This window comes from Zosterops lateralis, assembly GCF_965231275.1.
Source record: "Zosterops lateralis genome assembly, chromosome: 2".
In the NCBI taxonomy this organism is placed as follows: Eukaryota; Metazoa; Chordata; class Aves; order Passeriformes; family Zosteropidae; genus Zosterops; species Zosterops lateralis.
Window position 1 is genome coordinate 82,490,601 of NC_139763.1, and position 14,919 is coordinate 82,505,519.

General features: G+C 36.2%; 1 protein-coding gene across 1 annotated transcript in view; it reads right to left on the minus strand.

Annotated features, from left to right (window-relative positions):
* TMEM135 (transmembrane protein 135) overlaps positions 1-14,919 on the minus strand; it is a 158,558-nt gene that overhangs the window by 80,713 nt on the left and 62,926 nt on the right. The window contains exon 5 of the mRNA XM_083884986.1: positions 9,223-9,288. Coding sequence (XP_083741112.1) covers positions 9,223-9,288 — 66 coding nt within the window. The remainder of the gene's footprint in view (positions 1-9,222; positions 9,289-14,919) is intronic.

A 14,919-nucleotide genomic window follows, 5' to 3' on the forward strand; every position in this document is an offset into this window, starting at 1 on the left:
AATGTTTCATTATCTTTTTCTTTAGCATTGTAACAAAGACAGAAATAAAAATGCACCATTTTTGTGGGAAAATTTGTTTAACTGAAGGTTAACAGTGCTTTAGCTACTGCGAACAGAAAATCAGAAGTGGGGAAGGGAGTTGCAGCAATAGCTTTCCCACACTGCCCTGCCAACAACCCCAACCTTGTAGGGCCATTTTCTCTAAGGGCTAGAAGTAATTAAGTTTCATTGCTAAATCGGTCTTGAGGCTGTCTTGAGCAGAAAAATCACTTATGCTTAATTGCATGCAGTGATGTGGTGAGCAGTCCATTAGGCAGACTGCAGATACCAGTTTACTTTTGCAGCTCTGCAGGATACTTACAAATGAAAGGTCATTATTTTATCCAAGCAGTCACTTGTATAATACATATTTTCTACAGAAAACAGCAGTACATCAAAAAAGGCTCCTATTTGAGTTTTTGCTACATAGTTCTACTAAATATTATTTTGAGGGTTGCTGGGTTTAAAAACTTGAGTTTCTGAAACTTAGAAACAATAAAACTGAATATTCATTCTACCATAATAAACATATATTTAATAATTATCATTTTATCAATTATAGGACATATATTTAAAAACCAGTATATTAAAAAAAATTAAACTGCCCACCATTTTTAATATAGAAAGATAAACAAGTAACATAAATAATATGTAGTCACACACATCTGAACACATGCACACAGCCAGAGGAATGTTCTCCGTGACCAAGAAACTCTAGAAACTGTTGGCTAATCAGAACCACATATTTTTCACCTGATTCCATCAACAAAGAATTAGTTTCCATAAAATGGTAGCTGCCAGGAACAGATTGGTTTCATGGTTCAGAGTGGGAGAACTGTTCCAGCAGTTCATGTACTCTATCATTCCTGCTGCAGGCAGACCAGACCTTCACCTATCTCAGTCACCTTGCACTGAGATATCAGTCAAGAAAGACTATCCAATATAATCCTTCCTAAGTGATTAAATATTGTAAAAATACTACAGTACATTATTACAACAAACCAGTGCAGACTGTTACTGAAGAATTTTAGCAATGTCAAGGGAAATTAACATCCACTATTCCTGATTTTTAAGTACCCACTCCTGAGCAGTGAGCAACAGCATTTGATCTTGCCCCTAACAATTTCCGTAACATTCTCTTAAAGGTACCTAAACATTTGAGACTAGACAGTTCTCCTGTTCTCATGCTGTTATTTAGGTACAGATTTTTTAAGTCTGAAATAATTTCAGATCACTAGAGTATACTAGCAGTCTTACAGTGTCCAAAGAAGCCAGCTGTGCTCACCCAGTAAGGATCACAACCTGTCCATGATGGAAATGCTCCAGAGTCTCTTCTTCCTGCTACCAAATAATGTCACACCAGAAATACTACACCCTGGTTTTGATATCAGTTCCCAATCCTAGCAGTCCTAGGAACCTCCCTACCAATAGTATTTTCCCATACCTTCACATTTTGGAAAGAACAATAAAACCCTTAGCATTTATAAGCTGGAACTGCTTACCCTATGTACTGTCATTTGATTTTTCTATAGCTGAAGAGAAATATAAGTAAATTTTAACTTTCATATAATATTAATCAAGTATATACCCCATAAAGGTAGGATTATTCTCATTTTATACCTACAGAAAGAAATTTGAAAATTTAGGTCTTTATAAACATAGGGTAGTACACAGAATCACAACACAATTGTTAAAGTTGGATGGAACGGAAAAAGCTTTCTCACTGACTATAGGCACATGCATCTTTTTTTCAGAAAACAAAAAGACATTTCAAACTGTATTTTGATTTATGCAATCTGTTAACATACATGGGAATTAAAAGTTACCAAAGTTGTCTATTATTTCTTGTTTGTGTGTGTTCGACAATACTTTAGTAAGTCTAAAGACAAGAAGTGTAAGCACATGGACAAGAAGCATAAAATAACTTGAACTGAATGAAAACACTGTTTTCCAAAAGGAATATAACATTTATTTAGCTGAAAATCATTGAATGTAAGTAACATTTAAACTAAAATTAAGACACTCCTCCTTCAAAGTGACTGTTCAGCCTGGATAAGCAAAGGTTGCATGGAGACCTCATAACAACCATCCAGCATCTAAAGGGGGCCTACAGGGAAGCCAAGAGGGGTTTCTTCATCAGGCACTGTAGTGATAGGACAAGGGGGGATGGCTTCAAACTGAGAGTACATTTGGATTAGTCGTTAGAAAGAATTTCTTTACTGTGAGGTTGGTGAAGGAGTGGCACAGGTTGCCCAGAGAAGCTGTGGATGCCTCATACCTGGAAGTGTTCATGGCAGGCCGGATGTGGCTTTGAGCAAGCTGGTCTAGTGGAAAGCGTCACTGCCCATGACAGGGGAGGAACTAGATGTTCTTCAAGGTCCCTTCCAACCCAAACCATTCTATGATTCTGTGACTGTACATACAGCAGTGATTTAGTTGACACACATAAATTTACACTGCAAAGTGTTAGTGAAAATTGTGTGTATTCACACACTGGTAAATCTATTCTTCCAACAATTTGAATCAAACAACTTGTACAGAAACCGGATTAGTTATATGTCTGCTTTAGTAACACTCAGCATTCTTGAATGCCTAGAGGAATGTGAACAAATTCTTAGCTTTATCAGGTTAAGTATCTTCTTACAATTGCCTATTTCTTATATTCTATGAATGAATTAACATGTATCAACATCACCAAAGTGAGAAAAAAGCATTATTCCAGCATCAAGCTCCAGTAGAACCTATTCTACCTTTCCTCATGTACAGGAGTAAAAATCTCCCTACACATGATCTTTGCTCTTGCAGAACAATGGAATTGCAGGGGGCAATTTGCAGGGCAGGTTTTAAGTATAAAGAAAAATGACAGCTTCATTCCAAGGCCATGACACAGAAGACTAAAAGAAACTAAATCAGGAGCTAAATATGTTTCCTTACATTTAGCTTTGTTGCCATAACTTTTTATTGTCTACTTTTACCAGGCACTCACTGCTTTGCCGAGGCAAAAGACTAAGAAATCTGAAATATATAGGCTAAGTACTAAGGGAAAAAAAAAAAGATAAGTCTTTAAAATGGGCAATTCCCTCCTTACTTTACTCCCTGCCAATACATTCTTGGTGAAACACACCTGGCAAATACCTCTGGGCATAATTTAATTTACTTTTTAGCCTTATGTTTCACTTCATTAAGGGAAGTTAAGACTATTCTAGGATAAATACATATCATGAGCTTGCACTGAAGTAAATTACAAAAACAATAATGTCTAGCATAATATGCTAAATACTTAAAGTACTAAATTCCATTGTTCCACTCTATGAAAAATAGACAGACTATATTTTCCACACACTTAAAAGAACAATGCAAAGCATTACCTAGATATTATTTCACTTCTATTTTTAAATTCCAGTTCTCCAAGTTTCCAAATTTGTGTGTTAACTTTCTTTAGTGTTATGTCTCCATTTTCTGAAATATGTAGCCACTCTTTTACTTTCAGATATTACTACCTTAAATTTACACTGGAAATTATTCCTATAGTGCATTAATTTTTCACATTCCCTAACAAATTAACTCCATCATAACACTTAAAAAATATTTAGAGCAGTCAATATTCTATCAAGGCTTCAGATGATTTTTAGTAAGAAACAGACTATCCCTAGGCAAATGGCCTGAAGAGCAGAAAAGTTCTTCATATTCAGCTATAGTTTTAAGACAAATTTTCTTTCCTCTTCATGATTAAAAATTAATTTAAAAGCCATATCCATTCAAAATTGATAACCCAGGGCAAGCCAGATAAATAACACCTTCACGCAATGGAATAAATGGCAAATGGCAAAACCAGCACTGGAACACTGTACACTGGAACACCTCAAAGGCAGTCTGCTGGTTTCCCTCCCCAGGGTTCAATGGCATTCTCAACCTTTTTTTCTCTCCCCAATCAAGCTTTAGTTTTCACTGCATTTAATCAGAAGAATTATTTACTTTTGACTTACTTCCAGATAACATAGATAAGGTGTACCAGTCTTCGGCAATTAAATTACCTTTGAACTGTTACCCATTGTGACCTGCCAGAAGGATTTTCCAGATCCCAGTACTACTTTAAAATACTTCTGACACACACGCCCCAAACCAAAACCTTAAGCCAAAGGACCATAAAACAGTTCTATTCTTGTGGATACATTTTATCCTTTTGCTTTTTCTTTACAAGAAGTTATAAAAGACAGGCTCCATACAACTTCGAAAATAGATTTCACTAATGAGAAAGCTGTAACTATGTATGCCAATAATTTAAGTGAATTGTTAACTGATGGTTCAGAACACTCTTATAGGATACCTTTTTAACTTTAATTTTTTTAAAACGCACTGCTTTTGAAAAAGCTAAAAATTAAAGTACAGATTATTTTCTTAGGACAGAGAGAAGGGACCCTAATTTAGATGAACAGGCACACAGACCTGCCTGCAAACAACTCCTTCCTTTCAGTTTTGCAAATAGCTTTCAAATGTAAGTAGGTAATTTTAAGAGAAATTAATACTGAAACCTACTGGCACTCTGGATCTTACACGACATTCGGAAATAAGATTTGGTTAAATTAAATTTACACTATTTTGCAGCATATTAAATTTAAATAATACATATGTTTTCCGTGTGCCAACAACACTTAACCAGGACAGGAAAAACCCAGAGGATAAGATCCAAGACATTAACAATCCCAGAAATCCCTTTGTATGGAAAAGAGATTATCATTTAATGAATACTTAGTTCCATGTCATCTTCACATTACACTACCAAATATGATGACAGGTGGCATAATATCTGTTTTGAATCGCTCCAGTGGCAAGTAATATTTACAAAGTTCCTTCTTATGAAAAAAGTAATTACAGTTACTGTTAATAATACAAAAAGTTCATGTCTGTATGACTTTAATTCCACAGGTGAGTTTCCAGGAATCTACATTGCACTCTGCTATGGCACAGTGGACTGTGGAAGAAAGAGGGCAAGGAAAACCTGAGCTGGCAGTAATGTCACTTCAACTATGCACCCTCCTTTCCAAGGTTCTTTCAGTATGTCTGTGGAACGAATAATGCTGCATGAAGGAGCATTTCATATTCCTCTTTCCACTGTTCTGTATTCACTTGTAAAAACATTAAATAAACCACATTTTAAAGATCCTTACTGATCCCCGTTGATGAATGTCTAGCTAAACGTGGTATCGCAAATACATCACTGGCATTAACTATGAACACAAATCCACAGAAATTACTGTTTACAGATATCTGGGCTAAATTCATAAAACTTTGCACATCACATTACTGAATTTACAGAAAACACACAAAACAAAAACAAAGAGTTGTTTTCTTCCAACAAAGTCCTCTCTCAAGCATGGGTATGTACTTCCATAGCAATGCATACAGTTACATGTATTACACTGCAAGGCAGTAAGCCATTTCAGGCTAGAGAAATTACATTTTTATACTAACAGCCACAGAGATCATGCATGACTGGTATTAGTTGTGGCTCTCTAGGCCACATTAGGCATGTTGGCTATGTCAGCCTATGTATTTCATGCATTTTTTCCCTTTAAGGGTTCCACTCCCTCAGTTTATCCCCTGCTCCTTCTCTCTGTGGATTCATTTCCCTCTTCTACAGGGACTTGAGAACATCCTGTGAGTCCTATGAGTTCATTGTCCTAACCAGATCTCTCCTTCTTGTTCAGTATCTCCACAGAATATACACATCCTACATGACACACTGGTTCTGGTATATCACCGGCGCAATGTGAATAAAATTGGTCATTTCCAGTAAAATCTTGGAAGTTCTCTCTCTCTCTCTCTCTGTGTACAGTCACCAAACTGATCTTAGCTTGTGCCAAATGTATCCTATCCTGCTGCCATGCACTCAGCAACTCCTTGCAGCCCACTGCTGCCAACCCTTACTCCTCACAGCTCTCCCTTGGGGGCTGAGCACACAGTAGAGGCTCCAGGGAATGCAGAACTGGAAAGCACAGTCAGCTCAGAAGCAGAAACCTCCTTGTAATCCTCTTCTCTCTCATTTCAGCAGACAGGCTGTTGCTGCTCTTATTTCCTCAACCCCATCACTGCTGCCACATCAGGCAGCACCCACAAAGACAGCCAGCCTGTCTGGAAGAGACTGGACACTGTGAGGAACTGATGGCAGCAGATCTTAACCTCTTGCATGAAGACCAGAAGCAGAAGAAACTGCTGGAGATGCTCTCTAGGTGGTGCCAGGTCCGGGCTTCCCCAAATGAAGCTGTGCCAACCACAGGCGCTCAGGCTGGTGTCATTAATGAAATGCATATTAAGATTTCCAGACAGAAGTACAGCCATGGGATTTGGTGTGGTCACATCTGCTCCCACAGCTTTTGATCATTTGGGAATCGGCCAGAAGTGGTAACAGAAATGAAAAAGGCTCTGCCTCATGCTCCACCCCCACAACAAAATAACTGACAGGAATAACTAATTAATATTAAAAACATCTTGAATCCTGAGAATGAATTACGCTTCTGGGTTTGATGCCCTCTCATGGATGCTACTACACTTAAACCCAACCCAGGAGCAAGAGAACTACTGAGAAGATTCTTCAGGAACCTCTATGACTAATATTCCACAGTTTAATTCTTGGCACTATGCCCCCAATTTTGATAATTAGTTTTGGCAGCATAATTATCTAAACTCTCAACAGTGATTTTATAAACCACATGTAAAAGTAGAAATATCAGACCTGTACACCCTCATTTTTCAATTTCTTCAAGGATAATAAATGAAAAACATAAAAATTCTATATGCATAAAGGCCTGATAAGGCCAAATGAATGAGGAAATGTAGAAAGGAGAAATAAAAGGGACTGCCAGTGGACATTCAATATTATAACTTATAAATCCACCTGGTGATGACAACTGGATCATAATGGACAGTTTTTCATGCATCCTGTTTTGCTTGTAGAATAAATGTTTGCAAATTAATCTGTTCAGTGGTACAGACAGAAGATTGTCATTTCTTTATTAATTAAAAACAGACAGGTATGACTTTTGCCTTCTAACAGTAAACAGTTTTACCCTCTCTCAAATTTTAAATGGTATTATATTTTTAAGTTCTGATGTGAAAGTTGAACAGCACTTTTGCACATTTGGACTGCTGCCTCTGTATTTTGAAATTTCCATTTAAAAAGTTTCTCTGTTTTGATTTTCACTGCCAAATTCACACTTATCAAACAGAATACAGTCAACTTTTTTTCTGACTCCCTCTCTAGTTATGCACTGTGCAAACATCCAGCAATTTCTTGGAAGAGCAAAAAAAAATTTAGAAGGACTTGATGATTATATGTTTCTTCTGGAAATATTAGTTTCATTTGAATAATGTAATTTCTCATTTTCAGACTAAGTAAATTATAATTACACAACAGAATTTAATGAAAAGTTCTCCCTTGAGTGAAAACATTTTCCTCTGCATAGAGTCCAATAAAAATACAAGAGAGAAAAAGGTATTTTCTTGTTTCTCCCTCTGCCTTCTTACACAAAAAGCCAATTCTGGACCAATATTAAATGTTTTATCTATAAACTACCTAGCTTAGCCTTAACTGCATTTCCACTGAGGCCCCAGGAATAGCTCAGAAAAAGTATCACAGGACACCATACACCCACATGAAGTCACTTTCTCACACTTCCTTTCTTGCTAACCATGGTTACATTTTCTCACCACTTACATTGATGCTTCTCCTTTGGTTGTCTCTGGCCTTGGAGATGGTTTAACTGATAAAATATCAGAACGAATATTTGAAGAAAAAAGTAGAATCGTTCTGCCTAATCAGTGAGTTAAACTGGCTCAACAGAAGATGTATCAGATTCAGAAATTACTAATATCATTCACAAGAGACATCATTACATCTGTAGTTGTCCCAGTATTTTGGATTGCAAACAACCGAACTCGTTACTCTTTAAAAAAACCCCATAGTTTTATTTTTCCATAATTCAACCATTGACTGGGTAACTACATAAACCTTTTGGGCAACCTGGTCATTAAAACACAGAAAATTAAGTATCTTTCACTGAATAAAAAACCTAACCAGGGAATTTGGAAAGGATGCACATATTTGGTAACTAACGCTTCTGAAAATGTCATGACAGTCTTCTGTAGAAAATAGCAGAAACAAAATTCATAGAGGATCCACATATTCAGAAAAGCTAAAACTACAGACAGTGGCAAGACATGATATCTGAGGTACATCTTCAGACACTGACACAGAGATTTTTGTCACAAAAAAGAGACTAAGGCAACCTCATCAACATAAGGAGCATTTTACAGCATAGTTGGGATTCCAGGGTCAGTGTAGGTCAAGATTCCAGACTGAACATTGTGTCTCTGATAAGAAATTTTCACAAACTTATTAAGAATTTTATCAAAATGATATTACCATGAAAAACACACTGAGGTTTCTAACACTGAAAAACCGCACACAGCTGTAATGCCCAGCTGTGACAATGCCCATATCATTCCTCATTTCCAGTGTCATGACTGATTGTAGAATTATAATTTTTAAATGAAGTTCAACCTAAGTATAAATGGCACCAACTCATACTGGAGATACTTAATCATCAACATTCAAAACCATGTTTACTAGATATAAAACCATCCAAAGAAGGAAAAAAATGTTCACCACAAACAGAAGCATGTATGAGCAACATAATACTTAAATACATTTATCCTCCTTGGAATAATCAATGTATTAATACTTTGTATATTACATGAAGTTACTATTTCTTGAAAGGAACAAAGGCTGAGTAACCTCTCCACAACTACCCAGTAACAAATATTGACCTCCTGTGAATTTCTCTATATTTGGCAATCTTTAATAGCAAAAATTCAGTGAAAAACTGCATCCCAGCCCTTGGCAAAGCAGCTGAAAGCACTTCTATCATACAGCTAAATAATGATTGAAGCAGAGAGAAGACTTGAGCGTTCTTTGAAAAATATTTCATTTCTGACTAGGTAGTATTTAAGTTCCTGTTCTCCTTTAAAAATACTGGAATATAGGTATGCAAGTTATATATAGTCCAGCTCTCTTCACTTACCTGAAGACAGTATGACTTCTAGGAATTTATAAAGCACTATATTAATAAAGCATTATATCACAGAGAAATAAGAAACAAAAAATACAGATATATTTAGCCTTACTTCTCCATGTCTTAAAGGTGTGATGGCTCCTCTTGCTACTGCCATTCGGAACAGTGTTTCTGTGGCCTGCACCAACAAACAGACAAATTCGTTATTAAAAAACAGACAACACACCTCATGGTAATTTGTTTCAACTTTTATAACATTTTTTTATATTTTCTCTGCCTTCTAGCACCTGTTTTACAATTGAATTGCTCCAGTAACTCCTTTAGAACAACCTGCACAGTTTAGACAAGTGTTTACTGAAGATTTTGGTCTTGGCTAAAGTAACTACTTAAGCAGTACATGATCCCTCAGGCAACATCACAGCTGTTCCAGAAGACCATTTGAGCAGGTCAGAGATGCTCAGCCCCAGATAACTGTCCTCCAGAAGTTGTCAGGTAAAAGTGGGGTACTATGGAAAAAATAGCTATATGGTATTTCACAACTCATGTAACTTACTTTTAAAATTGCTGTTTAATAATAGACACTTAAATTGACAAATGACCATGAAAAAATAGTACAATGCAGCACTTTTCCTAAAAAGCATCTGTGCCCCTCTTAACTCTCAGTAATGGTGGGATTACAAAATGCAACATTGTCATGTGCAAATGGCAGAGAACACAAATTTGAGGAAATCTTTAATCCTTAATTAGGTTGAACACCTTCCTGTGTTAGATGCCTCATCCTTTTCTTAATCCAGTGAGACAATTGGCACAATGCATCTGATACAGATACAGGTTACTGGCTTAATACAGACTGTAACAGGCCCTGTACCACCTATCTTTCTACAAGCTGCTTGGAAAAAGGCATGAAAAAAATTCACAAGTTACATAAATTCACAGATTGGCACATCAGCATATCCATGAACAGATTTGTTTTAAAAACTTGTTTCCATAGCAAACCGTGAAGCTGGTTTCAATTTCAACTGTAAAAAAAACATGGTTTTGATATCTGGTTCTAATTAAAAAAATATTCTGGATATTTAAGGATCTATGTTAAGGAGTAGCTAGCAGACTGTTTGGGGAAAAAAAATTAAAAAAAAATCACATTTAGAAAGTTTATAAATAAAAGCAGTTTGCAGTAGCTGACCATCTTTCAAAACAGTGATTTTAAAAAAAATAGCATCTCAGTGCTTCCATGATTGTATGATTTGCTGAGTTCCCACCACCACTACCTTAAGACAGCTGTATCTCAATAAATGTGATATCAAAGACATCTCTTGAGATTAATTTCTCAGTCTTCCTAGAGACAGATTAAGTGGGGTTTACTCTATCCTAAATAATTTTCTGCAGAAAATAACTTAATAAAAGATGTTTTAATTACCTTATGTTCTCCCCACACCCTGTAAATGAATGTGTGCACTCCAGAACACTAGGCTGCAAAATCTATTACTTAAGGATGTAGGGCAGTGCTCCACTGCAATTCTGCTTCTTGAACCTTTCTTCTCTGAGAAATGAAGTGAACTTCAAAGAACCTTTTGTATTTCACAAAATTGGCTTTTTTCACCGACATTTTTAGGGATGTTTCAAACAAATTGAGCATCCTGTCAATACAGCTAAGCAGCTTTTGTTTCTTTTGAAAACCACTGGTGTGCGTGATGACTTTCTTTTCACATCTACTAGTAAAAAATCTCTCTTAGTACACTTGTACTCACATCGTTAATGCCAGATGTCAAAACCATTCAGAAACAAGGAAAAATCACAGTAATAGCAAATGCAACATCACAGATGTCTTCTGGTGGGCCACCCTTCACTAAGATTAGCACTACAAACACAGCCTCTCACACAAACTTCATGGCAGGGATGAGCCCACCTATAGCCATGGACTGACAGTGACAAGGCTGGAGAAAGAGCTGTGGGGATTGTGGCATGCAAAATCTAAGAGGAGGCTTAAAGAAGTCCATTTTTCAAAAGAGGAATCAGCCCAAGCTTACTGTTGGTGTAAGCTTTAAGGTGAAGGAGGTGGACACTGGCAATAAATAGTTCAGGTCTGCATTCTTTCGACAAAGCAAACTGGGTGTGAGCATGTGGAGATTTGAGTAAGGCCATGTCGTACAAGGAAGAGCATGATGTAACCATTCAGAGGTTTTTAACACCTTCACAGGGCTATAACATCACACAGACTAATGATAAAAGCAATCAGCTAGCAAAATTTTGTAAATTTATCTGTAACACTGCTGTTTTTTTCAAAGCTTCCACACTGTCTTCAATTTTTATCTTCTTCCCCTCTGCCCTGCAAAGGCAGAAACAAACAGAATTGTACTGGAGCATGTCCAAGGAAGTGCTGCAGCCCTGGGAAAGGGTCTGGAACACAAGTCTTATGAGGAGCAGCTGAAGGAGCTGGGGGTGTTTAGCCTGGGGAAAAGAAGGCTCAGAGGAGACCTTATCCCTCTCTACAACTGCCTGAAAGGAGGCTGTAACCAGGTGAGGGTCAGTCTCTTCTCCCAGGTAACAAGTGACAGGACAAGAAAAAATGGCCTCAAGTTGCACTGGGGGAGGTTTAGATTGGATATTAGGAAAAGTTTCCTCCTGGAAAGGGTTGTAAAGCACTTGAACACAGGCTGCCATGGGAAGTGTTTGAGTCACCATCCCCAGAGGTATTTAAGAGATGTGTCAATGTGGCATTTGGTGACATGGTTTAGTGGTGGACTTGGCAGTGCTGGGTTAACGGATGAATTCTATGACCTTAAAGGCTTTTTTCAACCTAAACAATTCTATGCTTCTGTCTGGTCCTGTTCAGATTCCCTTGAACCAGCTTGTCTAGGCCCATTTTCAGCATCTTGAAGACTGGAGGTCTCATAACCTCTCATCAACCTGTTTCAGCATTTCACAACAACGTTTTAAGGGACAAGCCCACAAAAAAATGCAATTTACAGATGACCTTTGAATTCCTTCTGCTTCCCTCAGAAACACAGCCCAATTCCTCAAATTCTCTCTAAGTGGTGGAAATGCTTTGTGCCAGCCAAGTGGAAGGCTATCCTGCAGTTTCTAGCTGTGACAAGCCAAGACACAAGGAAATCCAAAAACACAGAACATTCTGCTGGCATTCAAGGTGCACATGTTGCATCTGGAAGAATAAGCATGAGGCTGGAGAAAGACAAAAGATACATGGACTACATTTTCTTTTTGAATGTTAGAGACAAACTCCATCATACTTAATGCTCCATGAAGAAAAGAGGAAAAAAAGCTGCATGAGAATCTATACCACCAGTATAAAAACAACAATATTCTTGCACACCTTATTTACTTTCTAAAATTCTATTTATGATAATATCTTGCTGAGAGCAAAAGGATCCCTACAGGACATCAAATCATTAGATTAAAAATCCAGTTTATTGAACACATCTTGCTGACATATTCTTGGTATGTAATTTCAAATCTACCGAAGTTACCAGTATACTAACAGTCAATATTCATGCTGCAAAATATTTGCATACAACGTGTTTCAATACAGACTAAGTCTATTAAAGACATTTGAGTTCAAAGGATCTAATTTTAAATAATGTGTTAAAAGATATTAAGTATATTGAAATGGAAAGTTTATTTCATTTAATTAAATCTGCTAAAAATATACAGAGTATTGCTCTGTCACAACTCAAACTAGGCATAACTGTCCATTTAAGAAATAATACTACTATTCTCAGAAAAACTGCTGACTACAAATTTAGCTAATTTTTAACTGCTTTTCACTAAATATTACGATATTACCAGATATTTTAGAAAGCTGTAAAAACTTGAGATTTATCTGCATTCAATTCACTGTGAACAAGTCTTCTATTCAGCCATGGGAGTCAGAAGTTCATAAGAAAGCAAATTGTCAACACATGGTTTTAGTGATCTCAGTGTAAAATAAATGTGTTGCCAAGACGATTGTTACTGAATCCTAAAATTGTTGCTCGTTATAAAGAATGTTTAGCGTGTTACACTATACATGAGGTGAAAAGGCAGCCTCAGGTACGCTACCACTCTGCAATGCCATGCAAACCCTAATGTCATCTCCAGACAAAAATGACCAACTGTTCCTGCCCCAACAAAGCAGTTGCTTCTGATCAAAGTCTTTGCAAGTGGAAAAAAAAAAAAAAAAAAAAAAAAAAAAAAAAAAAAAAAAAACCACACACACACTTGTATGAACAAGAAGTGGAAGATAATTGTGCATTATTGATGGAAATGGTAGGAAAAAAAGAAAGATAAACACCGCATTAGATTCCAGATGTCTTGAATTTTCTAGGTATTCACAAAAAATAAAATGGTCTCACATAGTACTTCATCAGAATAGTTGGTACGATTTTACCAAAGCTAAAAATTTCAAATCCAAGCAGTGAAGAGACTGATCACACAAGTTAATGAATTTAGAAATGTATGCTTTTTAATAATCTATTTTTTGCACCTACTTCTATATGTGCATTAAATAAAAACCAAACCAAAACAGGAAAACAAACAAACAAACAAACAATTGAATTACAATGGTGCAAATTGCTTATAAGAATAAAAAAGGATGGAGTACCACAAAAGACATTTTTTCACTCCTATTAGGTATGCTGATCTTGGATACAATGGCTAACTGACAGCTCTGCCCTATAAAATCTGTGCTTCTTCATGAAAAGTAAATTATATGAAAAAAAGAGTTTTGACAGTCTATCTGAAGTCATGAATAACAATCTTTCAACTTGATTATATATGAACTATTGTTATAGCCCTTATTAGCTAACCATCACACAATTTTGAAAACAAGAATGAGTGCTGGAAAAAAAGATCTGGTGAGATTCAGAAGCAATACTGACTAGGAAAGCACAAAAGAAGTTTCTGAGTTTTTTTTCCTGAATTCTGTCCATGAAAAATCAAATGTAAAGTAACTGTCTGCATTTAAACCTTACTCAAGATGACAGATTTAACTGAGGAGCTTAACAATTGTTACAACTCTTGATGAAACTACCACAATTCTAAAATAGAATGTGTTGCCATTCTATTTAAACCTATTCTATAGGTTTAAAATATTTTTAAAATACATTAAAAAACAATACTGAAGTAGAACTGATGCTTTTAAAAAGACAAATATGTAAATTCCTACTCCCTGAAAAACCATAAAGAGTTCATTTAATTCTACTGTACAGATGTGAATTCTGTATACCTAAATCTTTTACTTCGTTGAATGACTCTGAATGTCTCTGCCTTTGTTACTGAACTACTGGAACCTTATGTGTACAATGAGTAGATCAGCCTATATTTGACATCTGTGAGACACAAGCTCTTTCCAGTCACCCATTAATAGATCAAATAATTTCTTACCTTTACCTTCAATAAAAGCAATTTAGCTGTAAATTCTCAAAAGACTAAACAAAAAAGGCATAAAGCATATTTAAATAAAAGCATATTTTACAGAGTTCATGAAAGCATGGCATCCATTTTCCAAAACACCTCTAATTTTTTCCCAAATCCAGCTTTCAGAATGTGTTGCATCAAACATCCACCTTTGCATCCCATAATACTTGATCTCCCTTTCCTCTGGTTACTTATCCAACATTTGTGCAAACAAAGCACACATCTGGCCAGGTATATTATAAGGAAAAGTACTATATGGAAATGTTATTCTTTCTTAAATAATAAACGTGTTGATTCTCAACTAGAGGCTTGGAGATGTACAAAACACATCACTAATACAGCATAAACAAATCAGTATTAAAACTAACAAAACTAACAGGTTAGTCACTTTTTTTTA